This window comes from Nannobrachium achirus (assembly GCF_963921795.1).
Source record: "Nannobrachium achirus genome assembly, chromosome: 1".
In the NCBI taxonomy this organism is placed as follows: Eukaryota; Metazoa; Chordata; class Actinopteri; order Myctophiformes; family Myctophidae; genus Nannobrachium; species Nannobrachium achirus.
This window is the reverse complement of record NC_137810.1, coordinates 50,080,797-50,101,682: the sequence shown is the minus strand read 5'-3', so window position 1 is coordinate 50,101,682 and position 20,886 is coordinate 50,080,797. Positions and strand designations below refer to the sequence as shown.

Sequence of the window (20,886 nt, the reverse complement as noted above, 5' to 3'; positions counted from 1 at the left end):
AACAAACACATGAATATGTGAATGCATAGTCATAGCTAAATCATTTGAGAAATCCTAGCAATAAAAAGTGACCTCTGCACAGGATACAACCACAACGTTTTAATTGAACTAAATTGTCTTTAGACTATTTTATCAGATGATCATTCTTATTTAACACATTTTGATGTCCTTTTAATGCGAGGAATATTAATATAGCCGTTTGCTAATGTAATAATGATCCCCGCACTTCTCCATCCGGTTCAACTTCTTCTGCAGGTAAATGGGATTATCTCTGGTTCTAGGTTTCCACAGCGCCCATAGTCCATTCACACGCTGTTCAGTGGACACTAGGTGAAGCTACAACAACCGGAGAAATGTTTTCTCCTGTCTTTACATTCCACCATGCACACGATCGTTTCCACAGACACAGACACACGCATGGACAGGCGCATGCTCGCATGAATTAACAGCTGATAGGGCAGGCGCACATATTAGACATATTAGCATCTAGAGCTACTGTACTGCAGCTCAGAGGAGAGACGGCACGTTAGTTTTCTCACAGTGGCAGGGAGCGCTCGTTTTGGTCCACTCGACTGGCCGTTTTGTTCGCACCACAGCAATTATTTGTTGTCGCACGGGTACTCCCAATTATAATTTTAGGTCACAGATTACATTTCGAGTCGAATTCGAGTCCTGCCTACCGCTCCTTGCAAACAGCCAATACTCTCTCTGCCACCCCGCTACTTTCGACGATCAGAAACAACTGAGCTTGACACTGGATCAGCTTTTGACGGCTCACTACAACATTCGAGTTTCGAACTGTAACGATAGTGTACACACCACCAATTCAACAAACAGATTTTCGGCCACAGGCGCTTTCCAACACCTACCACCGCCGACGTAGACCTGTTGAAGGCTTTAGGCCTGACAACAACAACAGAAATATAAGGACAGAAAACCATTCTTTAAGCAGCTGAGTGCTCCAAAAAGCAATTTATTTGTGCCTTATGTTTTGCAGGTGAAAATCATCTCTCAGCCGTGGGCCCAGACAGCAGTTTTGTTATTCTAATTTCCCATGGGCCCTCTTATGAGCCAATGTCTGGGGTCTTGGTGTGATAAAGCCAAGTCCCTGCTCAGAAGCCAGTGCTGAATCAGCCATCTTTAGCATCCTCCATCACACGACACACACACACCTGGTACCCGACTGTGTGTGTGTGTGTGTGTGTGTGTGTGTGTGTGTGTGTGTGTGTGTGTGCATCCTAAAGCCTCAAGGTTTTAACTGTATAAGCGATGTGTTAAGGGGATGATTGCATGCAGTGACAACCGCGTGTTTGTATGTGAGCACATACGGCAGAACTCACTCAAAGGCCTTTTCATTTTTTATGTGCCGCTTTGGAGATGCAGGTCATGCACTCTACCTGGGTGAGAGAGAGGTGATTTTGTGTGTGTGTGTGTGTGTGTGTGTGTGTGTGTGTGTGTGTGTGTGTGTGTGTGTGTGTGTGTGTTTCTGGTGAAACTAAAAGGGCATGCTGGGTTTGTGTGCATTTATTTTCCTCTCACAAGAGCTGGCATTCTACAGATTCCATGGAGACCGTCTGCTCTCCTGCAACCTCCTTCCTCCCCTCTCCCTCTGCTAACCCCGTTATCGTTACTATTACACAATTTCTTGTTCCTCCCCGCATCCACACCCCACTCTTTTTTCCCTTCTTCCCCCCATACTACCCCTTAACTTTCTCAATCTTTCCCTGGTTGATTCAAACCCTCTCACCCCTTCCTGTCTGCTTCTCTCCCTTCCTCTGATCCCCTCTGCAATTACTGCAATGCTCCCAGACAGGGGAAACCGGTTGCCTGGCAACAGGATGCAGCTGGACCAATAGCATCCTCCCAAATGACTTGACTGTAATGTGTTTAAACAGAGAGGGGGGGGGGGGGGGGCTTTAATAGGGAAGGGGTGGGAGAGAGGGATATGGAAGACAACGAGTGCAGGGAGAGCGAGAGAGAGAGAGAGAAAGCATTTAATAAAGGGTAGACCCCACAAAAGGATGAAACAATGGGATATATTTGAAAAGAGTTCAGAGATTTTTATGAAATGACAGATGTATATACTGTATATCAGGGGTCTTCAACAGGGGGTCCTCAGAGTTACTACAGGGGGTCCACCAAATCCTTGTGTGGTAGGATCATTCTTTTAAAGTAACAACTTGAACCCTCGCATCCCTATTCTGAGGACAACTTGAGCCAAAAATAGCAGATCTACAAGCTAGAGCTAGAAGATCGACTATTTTCAGCAAATACGTAAGTTTGGTATAGAGGTAAAAAGAGCAGACCAAGTACATAGTGAAAGCTCAAGTTTACAAAATATCGACGATGTAAGTGGTTAAATGTCTGAAAATACAAATTAACATGAATCCAACATAGACTGATGACAGTGTTGTCAAGTCTATGAATCCATCTATGAAATCGATGAAAATCTGCATCACACATTTATACAATATGTACAGGGGGTCCCTGGCCTGAAAACGTTGAAGACCCCTGCTATATATATTTTTGTTAACAGAACCAACAGACATTGGTTTCTGAGGGTAAACACATCCTCTTCCCTCTTGTATTTTCATCCAGACTCTCCCCTTTCCCCAGCTTGTTCCACCGCTGTTCCTTTCCTCCCTCAAAAAGGCACGGCAAAGAGCTTACAGCCACATTAATAATATGCTCATAAATCAAACATGGCTACGGTGTCACACACACGCACACACACACCCACACTGCACGTCTCAGTTTCTGTACTAAAGAAGGGGTCAACGCTTATGGGAGGCTGACACGCGCACACGCACACACACACTCTGCATCAGGTGGTGACAGGGGATGTGAAGGAGGAGAAAAAAGCCAGACACACACAATAAATCAGGCAAAATAGCAGTTGAATTCAGAGGATGTTTCCTGATAAAAGTCCTCCGTCGTTAGTAGCACATTCTCCTCCAGGAAGGCAGATAACAAGAGGAGCTGTGGACGATCCTCTGCATGCAAAGCTCTTATCATGTGCTTGTGTCTGTGTGTGTTTAATTAGACTCGTTAGTGGAAGCTTCCGACATGTCACTGGCTGCCCATCCCTTCTCGTTCCCCTCTCACACGTTCACACCTTTCCACCTCTCCTTCACTGTGGCCCTGCCCTGTCTTCTTTTATTACCATCAAACGTCCTCATCCTCCAGAGAGAGGAGGGAGGGAGGGGTAATGGGTGAGTCAATTTAACCCCCACCCCCCCGATGTAGCCATGGAAACGCCAGTCAGCCGAGAAATGCTGCTCTCTCCCCCTGGCTGTCAACTCGCCCCATATCAATCCCCCCCCACCACCACCACTCCCACTTGTTCAGTCCTCTCCTCGTCTGATGCCCTTCCAATGCCCGCTCTGTCTGCTGCCTCTCTGTGGTTTGCATTTCTCTCTCTCTCTCTACCCTTTTCCAGATTCATAATTATTATTATGTCTTTGTTGCCAATATTCTTCTCATCCTTAACATCCTCACGGAAGCTTTCAGATTTCTTATTCTCTCTTTTCAAACAAACACATACACTATCAATAATACACTCACAGGCACTTTCACACTCTCAAAAAACACACATTAATACCTACCTAATAACACCCACGCAAAAGCACAGAAAAAAAAATACAAAAACAGACACTCTCACACAAAAGAAAAACACCACTGCAAAACGGCGTGGGCCAAAAGGCCACAGCACACACACCTTTGTGAGTCAGGCTGTGAGATGGCGTTGACTATGGCCTCCACTGCGGTGTCGAAGAGCTCGGGATCGGGCAGAGCGCTGAAGCAGTCCTGCACCAGGCCCTCGCTCTCACTGAGGGGCACGTCCAGCAGCACCCAGGAGGATAGGCAGCGCAGCACGCGGGCCTTCACCGCCCCGGGGCTGTCCGCCCTGCGCAGCAGCTGCTGCAGCAAGGGACACACCGACCCCCACTCACGACCCAGAGCTCCACGCACCTGCACACAAGGAAGGGAGAGGAGGGAGGGAGGGAGGGACATCAAAACCAGGGTTAGATTATCTATGGTGGATGTAGGCCTGTCACAATTATTACATCATCGTCTAATGGCAATTATTTGACATAATCGCAACTATTTTGTCATAAATCGTCATAATCGTTTCCATGTTGAAACATTTTCATATATTTTCATACATTTTCATAAATAGTGGAAATAGCAGATCTACAAGCTCGCGACACGTTCGTTGTGAGCTTGTAGATCGGCTATTTCCACTATCAATGTTTACTGTATAAAGTTGTCAAACATGCCTTTTCTTTTTATATTTACTAGGTTATGTGTTATGTGTCATATCTGTCATGTTCAACATCAAAGCCTAAAAGCCAAACAGAAATGTTATAGTCAATGACAAAAACTAAATTAAATCGTTCATCGCAATTATTTGAGTGACAATTAATTGTCATGTAAAATGTCATAATCTTGACAGCCCTAGGTGGATGACCTAGGGCTGGGTGGGTGGAAAGACGCAATACGCTAGCGCGGGGGGTGGGGGTTGGTTTAACGAATAACCAATCCGCGCAGCAGTTGAAACGATTACATTTCAGGAAGAGCACACACACACCAGGCACGCAGCAGTGGCACAGTGGCACTGGCACACACACATACACACACGCTGATTTCACCAAGCTGTTGATCACATGTTTCTGATCCCAAGTTCTGTGTGGAAGCAGTCACTCGTCTCACACAGACACACACACGCAGCGCTCGCACACAGACACAAACATTATCTGCAGGTTTTTATACTAAATGCGCGAACTATGGTCGCAACAACCAACAAAATATATATTGTGCCATTTCTGCTTTTCTTTAGGCTCAGAGGAAGTAAAATATATATAATAAAAAAAAAGGTTGGGTTTGGTTACATTTGCTCAATTGCAACAACATGAAAGATTCCCATATATACTGTATACAAACACAAACATAATGAACAGCCCTCTCCTTAAGGCAGTTACATGGTCCAAATAATCCATCCGCCCACCGGACTGCGTGGGTGGATTACTACATAATGAAGTCACTGAGCAGCGGTGATTATAAGCGGTGAGGTGGTCAACCTCTCCACCCACCCGCCCCGCCAAAGGCGCTTTCGGAAACCAGAGGGAGGCAGGTAACATCAAAGGAGTATGACGGCGTCTTATCAATAAGGAACTTCAGGTGGATAAGTGAGTTCGGGCTGGTGGAGAGATTCATTTGGAGCGCGCAGCTGCCTAAAGAATGTGTGCTCGGTTCTAAACCTGTGAGTCCCCACAACGCCTCGCACCTGCTATTTACACAATATTCATCTGTGGAACCAAAATAAAGTCACATTAAATGTAATGCCTCTCAACTCCTGTTCTCTCAACAGTGCTTGTCTGGGTGGGGAGTCCCCAGTTCAACTATGATTCTTTTTATGGGTCACGGCTCACGGCCTGAAACATTTTGAGAAACCCCTGCGATAAGGGGTCAGCACCCTGAGGCTCGCATCCCCTCCAGGAAACCCCTCTCTCTCACCTGTCCCTTGAGGTACTGTGGCAGGCGGCTGGTCTGGAACTCACCTGTCCCTTGCGGTACTGTGGCAGGCGGCTGGTCTGGAACTCCTCGGGCAGGACGGTGAGCAGCTCCAGCAGTGCCAGGCAGCGTGCCCGGCCGTCCGCCCCTCCCCCTTCCTCCTGGAACACCCGCACCATCTCCGTCACGGCGCCGGGCCAGGCCTCGGGCATGGTGTTGAGCGCCAGCGAGGCCAGCGCCACGCACAGCCGAGTCAGCACCATCTTGGAGCCCGAGGAGAAGCAGGCGATCTGCGCGAACAGCTGGGTCTTCAGAGACTCATACTGGTCCGTGGGGATGTCCGACCAGTAGCGGGAGATCTTGGTGTGGAGTGCACTGGCGCCAAAGTACTGGATCTCCGGGACCTGTGGCAGTGGAGATATTTGACACAGACGTAAGGAAGGGACGATGATCGTTATTATCGTTTATCGTGAAGAAAAAACAACACTCACAGTGATCGTATTGTGGAGATTTTAATTTATCGTGAAATTATCCTCCGTCGTGCACTTGGATCAATTCACCCTTTATTTGCTGAGCTGCATATCCCGTACCATTTAAACCCTCTATAATTGGTAAAACGGACCTGGGAATAACGTACTTGATACAGTATTTTTTTTTTCACTCTATCAAATCTCTTTGCAAAAAAATAGCCCATCTGCTAGCTGCTAAATCTGCTATTTGTTGGCAAATGTTCTGCTATTTGTTGGCAAATATTTTGTTGTGATAATATTGTAAATCACTTTTTTTTGGGGGGGTCACAATAATCGTGACATGAAATTCTCTATGTGGGAGAGGAGATATTTGACAGACGACAATAAAATGTGTACACAATGTGTGTGTGTGTGTGTGTGTGTGTGTGTGTGTGTGTGTGTGTGTGTGTGTGTGTGTGTGTGTTGTATGTGTGTACATGTCATACCTTATCTGGGCTGAGCAGTGCCCAACAGAACTGCCAAGCCTGAGGCGAGACCTGGGCCTGCATCAACCATTTCTGGGCCAGGTTCTTGTTCTCTATATTGGGATCATAGTAGAGCTGGTGGAGGGCCTAAGAGGAGGGCAAGGAAACGAGAAGGAGAAGGTCAAGAAAAATAACAACCAGAGGACTGATTCTTGAAGCACGAGTTAACTAACACTGTTTGCTCTAATTGCATCAAGTCTTTGGAAAAATGAACACTAGGCACTAGTAAAATGCAGACACATATACAGTATTTTGACTGTGGATGATAAGGTAATATTATGCTACCAGTCACTTTGGCAAGTAAGCAGAATTAATGTAAGTGTAAAACCTATTGGACTATTGTAGAATAGTGCAGTGCATAGTGGCTGGCTGCTGGTGAAGTTTTTGATTGTTCAAGCTGCTTTGAACTCGGTGCCACACTATGGTCAGACAGAAACTCTATTGTCCAGACAGTCTGGTTTATCTTTAAATGTCTCCAAACTGGGAGTCCTGATAAATAGCTGTAAATCACAAAATTCCTGGATTTCACGCCAATTAAAATAGTAATGGTTGTTTTCAGCGCATAGATGTTTGTGATGTTCGGTTGAATGGTGCAGTCATTAGGTTTGCTAAGTGCTGAAATAATGCATTGTCCCCCATCCAGAAGAAAGTGCCTATGATGCGCACGCACACACACACACACACACACACACACACACACACACACACACACACACACACACACACACACACACACACACACACACACACACACACACACACACACACACACACACACACACACACACACACACACACACACACACACACACACACACACACACACACACACAAGTAAGACTGCTCAGAATATCTGCTGTTATGTTTTTCACCATCAATATAATTCCAATTCAATGTAGATTGACTGCATATATTGTTGATACACATTACTGTTGAGCATCTACAGTACAAATATTCCTACTATAGGCACATAATACTGGTGACATTCACTAGCTCAGTGGCCCTGTCGTTAACAGTGTCTGCCCTGGGATTTGGGAGGTCGAGGTGCAATTCCCGGCTGAGTCATAACATAGACTATTAAAAGAATTGGTAACCAATGCCTCCCTGCTTGGCACTCTGCAAAATCAGCATCAAGTGTTGGATCGAGGGCAAGTCCAGGGATCCATCCATGTGCATGCATGAACATGCACAATTGCACATTCATTTAACGGCCCCGGTTTGGGTGTTAATATATCACCTTATTTACTGTATATTTGTCGCAAAACACAAATGTGTGTTATTCTTTCTCATGATCCCACTCAACACAACCATCCCAATTACCACCAAAATGCGCTTCTGGACACACATGGCTGCACATGGTGATAGAAAGAATGCTGAGAAAATACACAGAGTACAAATCCACAAGTACATTGTATGCCCTGTAACCTCCCCTTGCAAAACTGCCCCTGCGCCATGCATCTCTGTATGCACTGGTGTGTGAAGGCCAATTTATGCTTTGAGCAACAAGGGTCGACCGACGTGAAATGTGTTGCCAGGCACCAGGGTTGCAGACGCCTCCATAAACTATTGCAAACTCTGATCGGTTGGGAAGATTCCCGAGCCTAGTCCACATCCACTTCCTTGTTTACATTTTGTTGCAACTAGGGGTTGGGATCTTTTAGGATTTTAACCATTTCGGTTGGTTCTTAACGATTCCGGTTCATTAAAGGCCACATTGTTATTTCTAGACATGAAACAGTGTGATCTGTAAGAAACAAATGAGGGCGATTTCTAGTTTAACAGGATTACATTTACAATTGGCTTAAACATGTATCCCAGGTAATAACACAATGCCATTAATAGAAATGCAAAACTGCAGATTGCCATGCTGGTCTTTTCTTATTTCTCCCGTCCCGATATTTATATCCTTTTGAAAGATGGCTTTCTGTAACGTACAATCTTCCTCATTTTTCAAATACACGAGGAAGAAGAAGTCATCTTAGGTAACGGGCAACAGCTCAGGAGAAGGTTGATTGATGCGGCTGTTGTCACTTAGATTAGTAGTTTCATCAGAGCAAGCTGACCACACTTCACACACAAGTATCCTGACACGTACATCTTTTCCATTTTCAATATTCAGACCATTTTATCTTATCTTAAAAACCATACCTGTGTGGTCTGCAATTTTAAGCCTATTGACTATGACTCACGGTGAATTTCATTACAGCAGAGTGCCCACCATTTTCCGGTGCATACTGACTGATTTTCAGGGAATTGAATTGCAGTCATTTCAGTACTGTATGAAAGACAACTTGCAGAGGTTAAAACTAGCTTGAGACGGGTAACACAATGGGGGAAAGCAAGCAGTGACCTTAAATCCACAGTGCTCTCTCTGACAAGACAAGTCTGGTAGCAACGAGTGAACATATACTCTCCCACCAGGAAAATGGACAATGGACCCTTACGAGCCATTTTTACACTTAACCACATTAGCCCCATTTCATACTTCTTCACACGAAGGTGTCACGCAGTGAAAACAACTAGCTATGCCCTTGTAGATCTGCCATTCTCACAATTTTTTAACACTTTTGGACAATTTTGCCTATAATGGCATGCCCAAAATAGGGATGTTGTTGACACTGAGGGTTTCATTCTGCAGAAAAAAGGCAAGTATAGGACCCTACAGGAAGGAAACAGGGACTGTTCATTAGGGAACACTAATTCATTAGCTACCTCTAATCCTGCCAGGCAGCAGAGCGATTTAGACACCGCTCTGCCAAATGACACATTTATCCTCCTGTATCTCTCTTGCCCTCTCTTACACACAGAACCAAAACTCTATGCTGCACGTCAAGCACCAACTATGACAAACACACAGAATCTGTTCGCTCATCCAGCCTCTGATCCTCGTCTTTACCACTGCAGCCCGCTCGCTCCAATTCTTCCACACCATCTCTCTCCCCCCATCTTTTTTCTCCCTCTTCTCGCCTCCTATCCTCCTCCATGAAGCCCATGGCACTGGCAGTCTAGCCATTTTCTCCTTCTTCCACCTTCACATATACTCATATTATATACTGTATATGTACACACAGTTTTTGGTGACTAACTGGGTGGGGGGCAGATGAAGAATGATTTGAGGAAAACTACATATGGCATACAGAGTAATTGATATAACTGCTGTTAGTAGGAAGGAACATCAATACAACATCAATACATTCACTGGAGGCAGAGAGTCTCAGGTGGCCTCTAGCCCTGCCCGTCTACAATCCTGCAGCACAATTGTGTCTCCTCTCGCACTTGTACACGTGAACACGACTGGCTTTGTGTTAATGAGACTATTGTTGACGTGCAGCCAGACTGCGTGTCTGTCTGTGGCTGCGTTGTGCCTATTGAGACTACAGTGCCACACGCAAAAGCAGCAGCAGGTGTGTGTGTGTGTCTCAATCTAGATCTTAACAGATGCGCCTCTGCTTCCCTAACACGCGGCTTTCCTAACATTGCTTCCCTAACATCAAAGCCTCCTGCTGATGCCGTTTAGAGTAGATATTTCTAGATACTGTAGCTCCACATTGTCAGGTTGTGTTGGAGGTACACACATTAATAATTCATTGACTGACAGACACGAATTACTAGAAATTAACCACTTGTGTCGTGTATTTTAGTTTGGGCCAGAAACCAAGCCACACAATAACAATGAGATTATATGTCATTATCTGTTATTACTTTTGCCAACATCTTTTGAGTAAGGGGACATTTCTAAATCTCAATTAATACCATGTGGCGTTTTGAAATATTCCATCTTTCTGGTTTGACCTCTTTCCCCCGCTCCCTAAACAAGGCCAAGATAGCCTCGCTGTTGGGCAGAAACCTCATATCTCCATATTTCATCATTTTGTTTTGCTAAATCAGTGCCCTTACTGCCCTACTTCATCATACAAGAGTGTCACACAAAAGTAGTGAAAATATCTATGTGCAAGCTTGTAGATCGGCTATTTTCACAATGTTAAAAGGTCATATATATATATATATATATATATATATATATATATATATATATATATGTTACAGTATGTTTGGGTAACTCAGGACGTTCATTGTAAGAGCGCTTGTTTCGTTCACCACACACTAATCACCACCAGATGGCGACGACAGCCCATAGACAGCCATTCACTAGTGCAGGCGCTGACGTCACTCGTTTGCGACTCCCTTTCTTTATTTACTAGCCTAGCTGGGCGGTGTTTAGCCATTAGCTTAGCCATTAGCTTAGCCATTAGCTTACTATGAGCGTTTATCTTGGGCTTGCCCAGGCCTTACGGCCTGGGCATAAATATAACGATTGCATTCACCACGGCTTCGTAACTCGCGCGGCGCGGCCCTGGCCCGCTCTTCGCGGCCACTCGCGCCTGCGGCGCTCGGGGGCGAAGAGCAGGACCAAGGTCCGCTGGCCTTCGCGCCGCTTGCAATGTCGTGGACAATCGATGGGCTCCGCCTGGAGGACGTTGTTGTGGGCGACCGCTTGTTCCGCCCCGTGCGGCACCGCGAGTGCTCCGTTTCTCGGCCGTCCTGTTTCTCTAACATCCGGTGACATAGACACACACACACACACACACACACACACACACACACACACACACATAAATGAAGATAATAAAAGGGAACTGTTTTGGAGATAAAAGGTTTCTGCCCGACACCAACGTTGTGCCAGTTGAAAGGAGCAGTGGATCATTACTGCGGCCCGGTGTGTAATGTCAGGTCAGTCCTTATCACATCCCAGTGACAAAGACACACACAGGCTTATATCAAAACAAATGACGGAAAGATGTCTGGGCATTTTGTCACTTTCATCTCAGGATCTGCAAAGAACCAGTCTCTTCAGTTTCCAATAAGCCATATATAGGGGCGTGTGTGTGTGACACAGGACGGTTTATTAGGTACAACTGTACGTCGTAAATGTACATTTTCTACTCTCACATGAAAGACGATCTGCAGCAAGGCATCAGAACGGGGAAGAAAGGATTTCAGTGACTTTGAACATTGCATGGTTGTTGGTGCCAAATGGGCTGGTCTAAGTGTTTTAGAAAATGCTGATCTACTGGGATTTCCATGCACAACCATCTCTAGGGTTTACAGAGAATGGTGCGAAGAAAACAAAAATGCCTCTTTGATGCCAGAGGTCAGAAAAGAATGGCCAGACTGGTTTGGGGTGATAGAAAGGCAACAGTAACTTAAATAACCACTCGTTACTACGGTACTACCCAAGTTATGCAGAAGAGCATCTCTGAAAGCACAACAAACATCTCCTTGTTGTTCTAGTGTGTTCTAGTGTAGCTCCATGTTATGTAGGTATATATATCCTTCCTATCCTATTACGTGGATGTTGGGTGTCACAAACATAACAAACGTAAACATTAAGCCACGAGTGCCTGTGTCAAACAGACAATGGCCTTGCATGTTGACGAGTGTTCCTTCCAAGCATCTCAGTCAATCATATCGAGCTTTATTACACGAGTGCCGTGACTTCTCACGTTGTGTCTGAATAAGGGGTCTATGTGCTGGTTTCCAGTATCCATACTAGTCTGAAGCAGTATTTCTTAGTTGACCGATAAAGAATCCACAATCAAATGCAATGGAATCCACACATATCCGGCGAGTGGTAATTGAATTCAGATTCAACTATCTGTAAATAAATGCCTGTTCAGTAGATTTTTTTAGACTAATCTGATTCCTTAGCTAACAGCTTGTAAAAGGCCATTTGTGATTTGCTATTCGAAGTGGTTTTGCAAAAAGTAAGTAAACTTCTGGCCAGAGTTTTTGATATGCAGTGACTGTAGCATCCCTCTAGATGGGCACAACAACCTGGCTTGACCCGAGCAAATGTTGCTCTGGGAAGGTCCTGTCAACGATCATTGCCCTCCTTTAAACTCCTCTTTTAAAAGAGAGGAGGGCTACTGGTGAAAAAGCATCTCTCTGCAAGGCACAGACGCCATCTGTTCCACTTCCAACTAACGCACACAGTCACGTAAGTGGTTTGAGTGTGCGTGGCTGCACAGCACGCGTGCGTGTGTGTGTGCATGTTTGTGTGTGCTGTTTTGCACACATTCCGAAGGAAAATAAGTACTCCAGACTTGAAAAGGCTGTTTCATGGCAGTAGACTTATGGGTTCACTCAGGAGTGCAATAATGATGGAGGACTAACTTGTGACGTTTCAATGATCAAATTCGCTGTCAAAATAACCAAACAAAATACACAAAAATGTTATGGATCAAATATTCAGAAGTACTATTTGCTAGTAAACCAACATCAAAACTAGCACAACACATTGTTGTCTTTAATCTTTTAATCATGTATGTATCATTACAGAATGAGCATGCCAGATTTGAAAATATTAAACGGTAAGAGGAAATGCTGAACTTAAAAACAAAAATGGTCCATGGTGCCGCTGGAATGGAATCAATATAGAAGCACTACAGGTTGGCCCAGAAAACATGTAATATATGAAATTGAAAAACACAAAAACTACCAGAGGGGGGCTTTAAAGAGGAAGAAAATTCAACGAGAACAAGGAAGGCTACACAAAAGACTCACAACACATACCCAAACCATGTTTCATATGTCCACCACATACAGTAGCGAAAATAGGCATGGCATCTCTGCACTAAAACCAGCAGGTGACTTCGTCTCTGCAGTGGGTGTGACATTTTCCCCGAGCCATCTGTCCACTACTACAGCACAAAGTCATTCCAGTATCAGGAGAACAGACGGTTCACATTTCATCTATACTGTGGCACTGAGGAAGGCCAGGGTAATTTACAGCACCCTGCCCAGTTACAGTATATCCATGAACTAGTGAGGGGCGATCAGTAGAGCACAAATCTATGCTGATCTCCTCTCATCATCTATCTGTCTGTCTGTCTGTCTGTCTGTCTGTCTGTCTGTCTGTCTGTCTGTCTGTCTGTCTGTCTGTCTGTCTGTCTGTCTGTCTGGGAAATGTGAGGACAATGTTTTGGGGACGTGTGCGAGTATGAAAGCTATAGGGGTGGGCAATATGGTGATAAATATCGTTGAGGCGATACAATGTCTCCACAATATCTCCTTTCACAGATATAGTATATATCGTGATACAACGGGGGAGCCTTATAAAAAATGTCAAGGTCTCCCCTTTACTCTGATAGTATACAAATGTAAGGGTCCATTTGGTTTCATTTGTATACTGTCAGAGTTACATACTTGTAAGGGTCAATTTAGACCTCCCAAAAGGAACCAAGAGTCCCTGGACCCCACATTGAGGACCACTGGTCTAAATGGTCGGTTACTATTTTTTCCTTTAGTTTTTGTTACCTTATAGGTGGTATTATTACTATTAAGTAACTTTAAATAACCATAAAAACCAACATGAAATCGTGATACAGCTTGGAAAAATATCGCGAGATGTATTTTTCCATATCGCCCACCCCTAAGAAAGCATGGGGCAAGGGAGCGGGAGGGATATAATACAAGACATTTTATTACCTCATTAAGGTCTGTACACAGCGGGAGTGTTTATTTTGTGCGATTGATTCTCATAAACAATTCCTCCTGCAGTCTCCTTTAGTTACTATACTGCCGCCAGCTACTCAGCAGAGTAAGACATAAGACAGGTGTGCCTTCAGTGAAAACAACCACTAGATGACAGTCTGTTTGATGTCTATACTTAATAAAGCAGATGCTTCTCTACTTCAAAAATAATATAATAATAGCTGTAGCAAGTGGATGGTGGTCGGGACACTGCCTCAAAAACACAGCCAACTAATATTTGAGGGGTGAAGGATGTTAGGATAGAAGGATTGGAAAGAAATGCCTATTAATAGGGATGCAACGATTGGAAAATACTGACAAGTTCAACAAGATGTTTTACAATAACGTTTGGTTTTGTTGCTATTCATTCCTCTTTTTGCGCTAGGGAAACAAATAAATACTCGTTGTAGTCTTTATGAAACATCAGCCACAGGGATCAGTGAATGTCATCTTATTTGCTGATGCAACGATGGCAGGCAACAAGGTGAGTATTGTCCAATACCAATGTTAGGCTAATATCAGTGATTCTCAAAGAGGGTTCCGCACTGTGAAAAACTCAACGAATGAAATGTTGGGAGGAATAAAAATACAAAGCTGTATCAATGTTTTTAAGGTGGTGTAATTGACAAAGCCTGTTAATATATGTTTATACAATTAGTCATAAAAGAATGTTCAGTCAGGTCTTAAATTGTAATTGAGTGAAACCTCACAATGCTGTTGATGACTCAACTAACAGATGTTAATTGGCTCAATGAATGGAACAATGCAATCCAACATTGACTCAACTAGATGGGGGCGGTGTCATTTACGGTAGCGCTGGCGCATACGCATATTGCGACGCACTTTTAGTAGAGGCGTTACGATAACCAACCTTGAAGCCTGCAGAACAACCGAGAACACTGACGCAGATATTAGCGTGTAAAGGACCGGTTTATTTTTGTACTGTGGAGAAGTGCGGGAAGCCGTCGGGGACGAGACGGAGGTAAGAAACGCTGTTTTATTTTCAATGTGTCTAAATGTCCATGCATTTCAAGTGTTAGTTAGCCCGTTAGCAGCTAACAGCTAGCAATGTCCATAAATTTCAAGTGTTAGTTAGCCCGTTAGCAGCTAACAGCTAGCAATGTCCATGCATTTCAAGTGTTAGTTAGCCCGTTAGCAGCTAACAGCTAGCAGCCGTCCACTTGTTTCAAGGGTTGTTACGTTAGCTATCTGTTAGCAGCTACATTGGCTAACGATAGCCTGGGGCCTATATACAATGCAGCTAACTAGTAACTGCGTATATCCCCTCCTTGTTTTAACATGGCTGGAATGTCTAGCTCAGCTAGGCTAGGCTAACAATGTTGGCCCGGTTTGGTGAGGGAGCGTCGCCGTCTTCGGCTACCCCCCATGGCCACCCCGGACCATAGAGTTCCCCGGACTCATGATATATTCCCCCCATGTTGCCGGAGAAGCTACGCGCTAGCTACCTGCTAGCTGAAGCTTATCTGTTTGTTAGCCAACTTCCCGCTGTTTTTCGGTATTACAGTATGTTTTGTACTGCGGTAACTTCCCGCTGTTTTTCGGTATTAAAAGTATGTTTTGGACTGCGGTAACTTCCCGCTGTTTTTAGCTATTAAAGTATGTTTTGGACTGCGGTAACTTCCCGCTGTTTTTAGCTATTAAAGTATGTTTTGGACTGCGGTAACTTCCCGCTGTTTTGCGCCATTAAAGTGGTCGTTAAATGCTTGCTAATGTGACATGGATTGGCTTTCATCTTAACTTATTTTATTGTTTCTGTTGCAGGTCAAGCCAGGTTCGTCACATTCAGGACAGATGGTGACGACGAGATCTCCAAGGCTGTATGTATAAGCTAAGTTAAAGTGGTAGAAAAAGTACTTGAATTGTATACTTAAAGTAAAAGTATCAGTACTGCAGTACTATTACAAGTAGTACATTAGTACAAAAAGTATTGGTATCATAGTGTACTTAAAGTATCAAAAGTAAAAGTACTCATGCACAATGTGCCATTTCAAGTTTCATGGAGTGAAAGTGTATTTTTGTCTGTAGTGTTGTAGATGTAAAAGTATTGGACATTAGAATTACTCAAAATACAAATGACTGTATTTAAGTACAGTACTAGAGGTGCAACATCAACCATTGGCAGAAAAATCCACTCAGAAAAGTCCTATCTGACTGTATTAAATTATATTAAACTCACCAACATTGCAGCTGTATGGAAACTTTACATTATCCTTTATCTGCAAAGTGTTTGTTGTAAAAATCCACCATGAACATGTTAAGGGCTTGGAGTGGGAAATCAATGGTCTTGCCCAGCTGTTTCTAATCGCACATGATGCAGGTGGCCACTAATAATTAAAGGGATAGTTCACCCCCAAAATGACTTTGTCTATTGATTACTCAACCCATGGAGACTTGAATTGATAGATATTTAGTTTTTGTCACATTTCCAAGCCAATAATTTGAGGAGACTTTGTGTCTCCGTAGGAAACCACTGCTGGGCATCAAAATATTGGCTTAGGAAAGTGACCAAAAAATATCCATGTATTCATGTCTCCATGGGGTGAGTAATCGATAGGGGAAACCTTTTTTTAAATCCCATTAAGACCTGGAATTATTGTATACTTTTAACTATAAAAAAAAATGCAGAAATACAAGAAATACAAATATTTTTTCTGGTGGGGTCCCTGTTACATATTTTCAGGCAGGGTTCGGTAGCCAAATACATTCAGTATAATTCTAGGGGTCCTTGACATGAAAATGCTTGAGAAGTTGAACCACTGACATAGAAACATTTTGAAACCCTTAGAAGAAAAAATGGCTGATCTACAAGTTTGTAGCGCAGCACTCGGTGCCAAACTGACCTTGTATATCGGCTATTTGTCACTATTTAAAGCATAAAATAATAGGTTAAAGTAATAATGGGTTCCTGGTCTAATGGGCTAAACTTTAAAGCTGTCTCACAACTGTAGTGGAGTAGAAATTGTGCGTGCCATGGGTCCTCCAATTTTAACTGGTTGGTTGTTGTTGTTCTATTGTCATCCTCTACCAGGCCAGTGTCCTGTGATTGTCCCACACCCAGCTTCTCTCTGGTCACCGTGAGCAGAGGTCTCCTGCAGTAGACGGTGTGTGCTGTATAAGTTCTGCCATTTCCACTATTTTTTAAAATGTTTCAAGAAATATGAACATATTTCGAACATGGAAAGATTGGAAACGATTATGTTAAATAATTGGGACAGGCCTAGTAGTCGTAGACCTTGTATATCGGCTGTGGACCGTCACTGCATTTCAAGGTCTTTATCCAAACATTCTTGTCCTTTTTTCCTCGCAGCCAAAAACTCCTGCGGTCGCCCAGGAAGCCCACGCGACGCTCCGGAGCTCCAGGATTACTTGTACCTCAACCTGGTGGACTGGTCCTCAACGTGCTCAGCCTGGGCACCTGCGTGTACCTGTGGAGCGCCTGCACCAGCCAGGTGGGGTTCAGTTCTTACAGTAAGGTGTGTTAGGACAGTGGTTCTCATCCTGTGGGTCGGGACCCCCAGGGGGTCCCCGAATGATTTTAGGGCTCTCCAGATGATTAAAGAACGGGTACACATTATTGTGTATCATTATTTCATGCTTTCATGCTTTAACTATTGATAAATAGCAGATATAGAGCTTGTAGATCTGCTATTTTTGAAAAATCGTGAAAATTTGAATTTTGACTGGTTGGTTGTTGTTGTTCTATTGTCATCCTCTACCAGGCCAGTGTCCTGTGACTGTCCCACACCCAGCTTCTCTCTGGTCACCGTGAGCAGAGGTCTCCTGCAGTAGACGGTGTGTGTGCTGTATAAGTTCTGCCATTTCCACTATTTTTGAAAATGTTTCAAGAAATATGAACATATTTCGAACATGGAAAGATTGGAAACGATTATGTTAAATAATTGGGACAGGCCTAGTAGTCGTAGACCTTGTATATCGGCTGTGGACCGTCACTGCATTTCAAGGTCTTTAACCAAACATTCTTGTTGTTTTTTCCTCGCAGCCAAAAACTCCTGGGTCGCCCAGGAAGCCCACACGACGCTCCGGAGCTCCAGGATTACTTGTACCTCAACCTGGTGGACTGGTCCTCAACGTGCTCAGCCTGGGCACCTGCGTGTACCTGTGGAGCGCCTGCACCAGCCAGGTGGGGTTCAGTTCTTACATTAAGGTATCTTAGGACAGTGGTTCTCATCCTGTCGAATGATTTTAGGGCTCTCCAGATGATTAAAGAACGGGTACACATTATTGTGTATCATTATTTCATGCTTTCATGCTTTAACTATTGATAAATAGCAGATATAGAGCTTGTAGATCTGCTATTTTTGAAAAATCGTGAAAATTAGAATTTTGACTGGTTGGTTGTTGTTGTTCTATTGTCATCCTCTACCAGGCCAGTGTCCTGTGACTGTCCCACACCCAGCTTCTCTCTGGTCACCGTGAGCAGAGGTCTCCTGCAGTAGACGGTGTGTGTGCTGTATAAGTTCTGCCATTTCCACTATTTTTGAAAATGTTTCAAGAAATATGAACATATTTCGAACATGGAAAGATTGGAAACGATTATGTTAAATAATTGGGACAGGCCTAGCAGTCGTAGACCTTGTATATCGGCTGTGGACCGTCACTGCATTTCAAGGTCTTTAACCAAACATTCTTGTTGTTTTTTCCTCGCAGCCAAAAACTCCTGGGTCGCCCAGGAAGCCCACGCGACGCTCCGGAGCTCCAGGATTACTTGTACCTCAACCTGGTGGACTGGTCCTCAACGTGCTCAGCCTGGGCACCTGCGTGTACCTGTGGAGCGCCTGCACCAGCCAGGTGGGGTTCAGTTCTTACATTAAGGTGTGTTAGGACAGTGGTTCTCATCCTGTGAGTCGGGACCCCCATTTCCACTATTTTTGAAAATGTTTCAAGAAATATTAGCCGGGGAGCCACTGGGCCAAAATGAGAGAGGACCTGTGATGTCATGACATACTCCAAATTTTTGTTTGTCCTATTAATTTGGTCAATAAGGTACACAGAATGAGAGGCCTGCTCTGCCGGAAATCTTGCGAAAAAAAGTTTCCCATTGACTTCACTATACTGGAAAAAAACACGCCAAAAAAAGTAGCATGTGAGGGGTCAAACTAAGGGTTCTTCATGATTCTGAATCCATTGCAAGCATTTGTTTTGCATGAAAAACATTCCTTGGGCTAGATTTCAGCCTCTCAAACCTGTGAAAAGCGATGAGTCATCACTTTTCACCGTTATTTTTGGTCCGTTTTCTAGCCCAAGGAATGTTTTTCATGCAAAACAAATGCTTGCAATGGATTCAGAATCATCAAGAATCCCTAGTTTGACCCCTCACATGCTACTTAAAGCATATTCTTTTTGGTGTGTTTCTTTCCTTTATATTGAAGTCGATGGAGTGAATACAGGTAACATCCTATTCTTTGAGCTTTTGGGCCTGTGGCTCCCCGGCTATATGAACATATTTAGAACATGGAAAGATTGGAAACGATTATGTTAAATAATTGGGACAGGCCTAGTAGTCGTGATGGCTCTGTGGACCGCCACTGCATTTCAAGGTCTTTAACCAAACATTCTTGTCGTTTTTTCCTCACAGCCAAAAACTCCTGCGGTCGCCCAGGAAGCCCACATGACGCTCCAGAGCTCCAGGACGACTTCTACCTCAACCTGGTGGACTGGTCCTCTCAATGTGCTCAGCGTGGGCCTGGGTCCGGAGCTCCAGGGCGACTTCTACCTCAACCTGGTGGACTGGTCCTCTCAACGTGCTCAGCGTGGGCCTGGGCACCTGCGTGTACCTGTGGAGCGCCTGCACCAGCCAGGTGGGGTTCAGTTCTTACAGTAAGGTGTGTTAGGGCAGTGGTTCTCATTCTGTGGGTCGGGACCCCCAGGGGGTCCCCGAATGATTTTAGGGGGTCCCCAGATGATTAAAGAACGGGTACACATTATTGTGTATCATTATTTTATGCTTTAACTATTGATAAATAGCAGATATACAAGCTCACAGCGTGGCACCGAGTGCCGCGCTGCGAGCTTGTAGATCTGCTATTTTTGAAAAATCGTGAAAATTAGAATTTTGACCCGATTCTATAAGTGTCTTTTGAATCCTCAGATTTTTTGAAAAACCTATGTTTCTATGTCAGCAATCTGGCCAGCCATCGTCAAAGAAAAGGACCTTTTCGCTTAACTGGAGCTCAGTTAGTCTGTTCTTGAGAGACTACTATGTCAGTGGTTCTCAAACATTTTCATGTGAAGCATCTCAAAATATCTAGTTCCAAAGACCACCCAGGAGCAAAATTTGAGTTAGAAACGTTTGCTTTGAAAATACATATATTCAAAGATTTGCACAATATTTTCACGACTTTTTCAAAAATAGCAGATCTGCAAGCTTGTCTGCGTTGTGAGCATGTAGATCAGCTATTTTCACAATAGAACTGTGTTATACAAAATTCCTCAACTCTTAGTGCTCGTCAGGGTGAGGGGGTTCCCAGTTAAAATATGATTGGCATACACTACCTGTCTTTATTGCACATAGGAGTAAGCAACCTGTTATTGAGCTGAATTATTCTTATATAGTCCTGGAAATTGGGTTAAATATTCTGAAAAAGTTTTGGAAATGAATTGGTAAAAATGTGTGGGAACCCTGTCTTTCTCTTTAGAACCAGCAAAACTGGCTAGACTGACACTTTTCGCCCTTAGGCGTCTTACTAGTACCACACAAACACTAGCATCCATATTTTGAATCTGTACTGATGAACATTTACCAAAAATGGCAAATCTACAAGATCGCTATGTGTTGCAATGAGACAAATTGTGTCATGAGTTGG

At 44.0% G+C, this 20,886-nt stretch overlaps 2 protein-coding genes across 2 annotated transcripts in view; one reads left to right on the top strand and one right to left on the bottom strand.

The window, feature by feature from the left end:
• The window catches only part of LOC308292628 (E3 ubiquitin-protein ligase RNF170), a 484,996-nt gene that overhangs the window by 78,147 nt on the left and 385,963 nt on the right, over positions 1 to 20,886 (top strand). The gene's annotated exons all lie outside the window — the stretch shown is intronic.
• Positions 1 to 20,886, bottom strand: part of ipo13b (importin 13b) — a 55,150-nt gene that overhangs the window by 24,591 nt on the left and 9,673 nt on the right. Inside the window, exons 3-5 of the mRNA XM_080722282.1 lie at positions 6,470 to 6,595; positions 5,562 to 5,918; positions 3,719 to 3,972 (exon numbers count right to left, since the gene is read on the bottom strand). Of these exons, the coding sequence (XP_080578408.1) occupies positions 3,719 to 3,972; positions 5,562 to 5,918; positions 6,470 to 6,595 (737 nt within the window). The remainder of the gene's footprint in view (positions 1 to 3,718; positions 3,973 to 5,561; positions 5,919 to 6,469; positions 6,596 to 20,886) is intronic.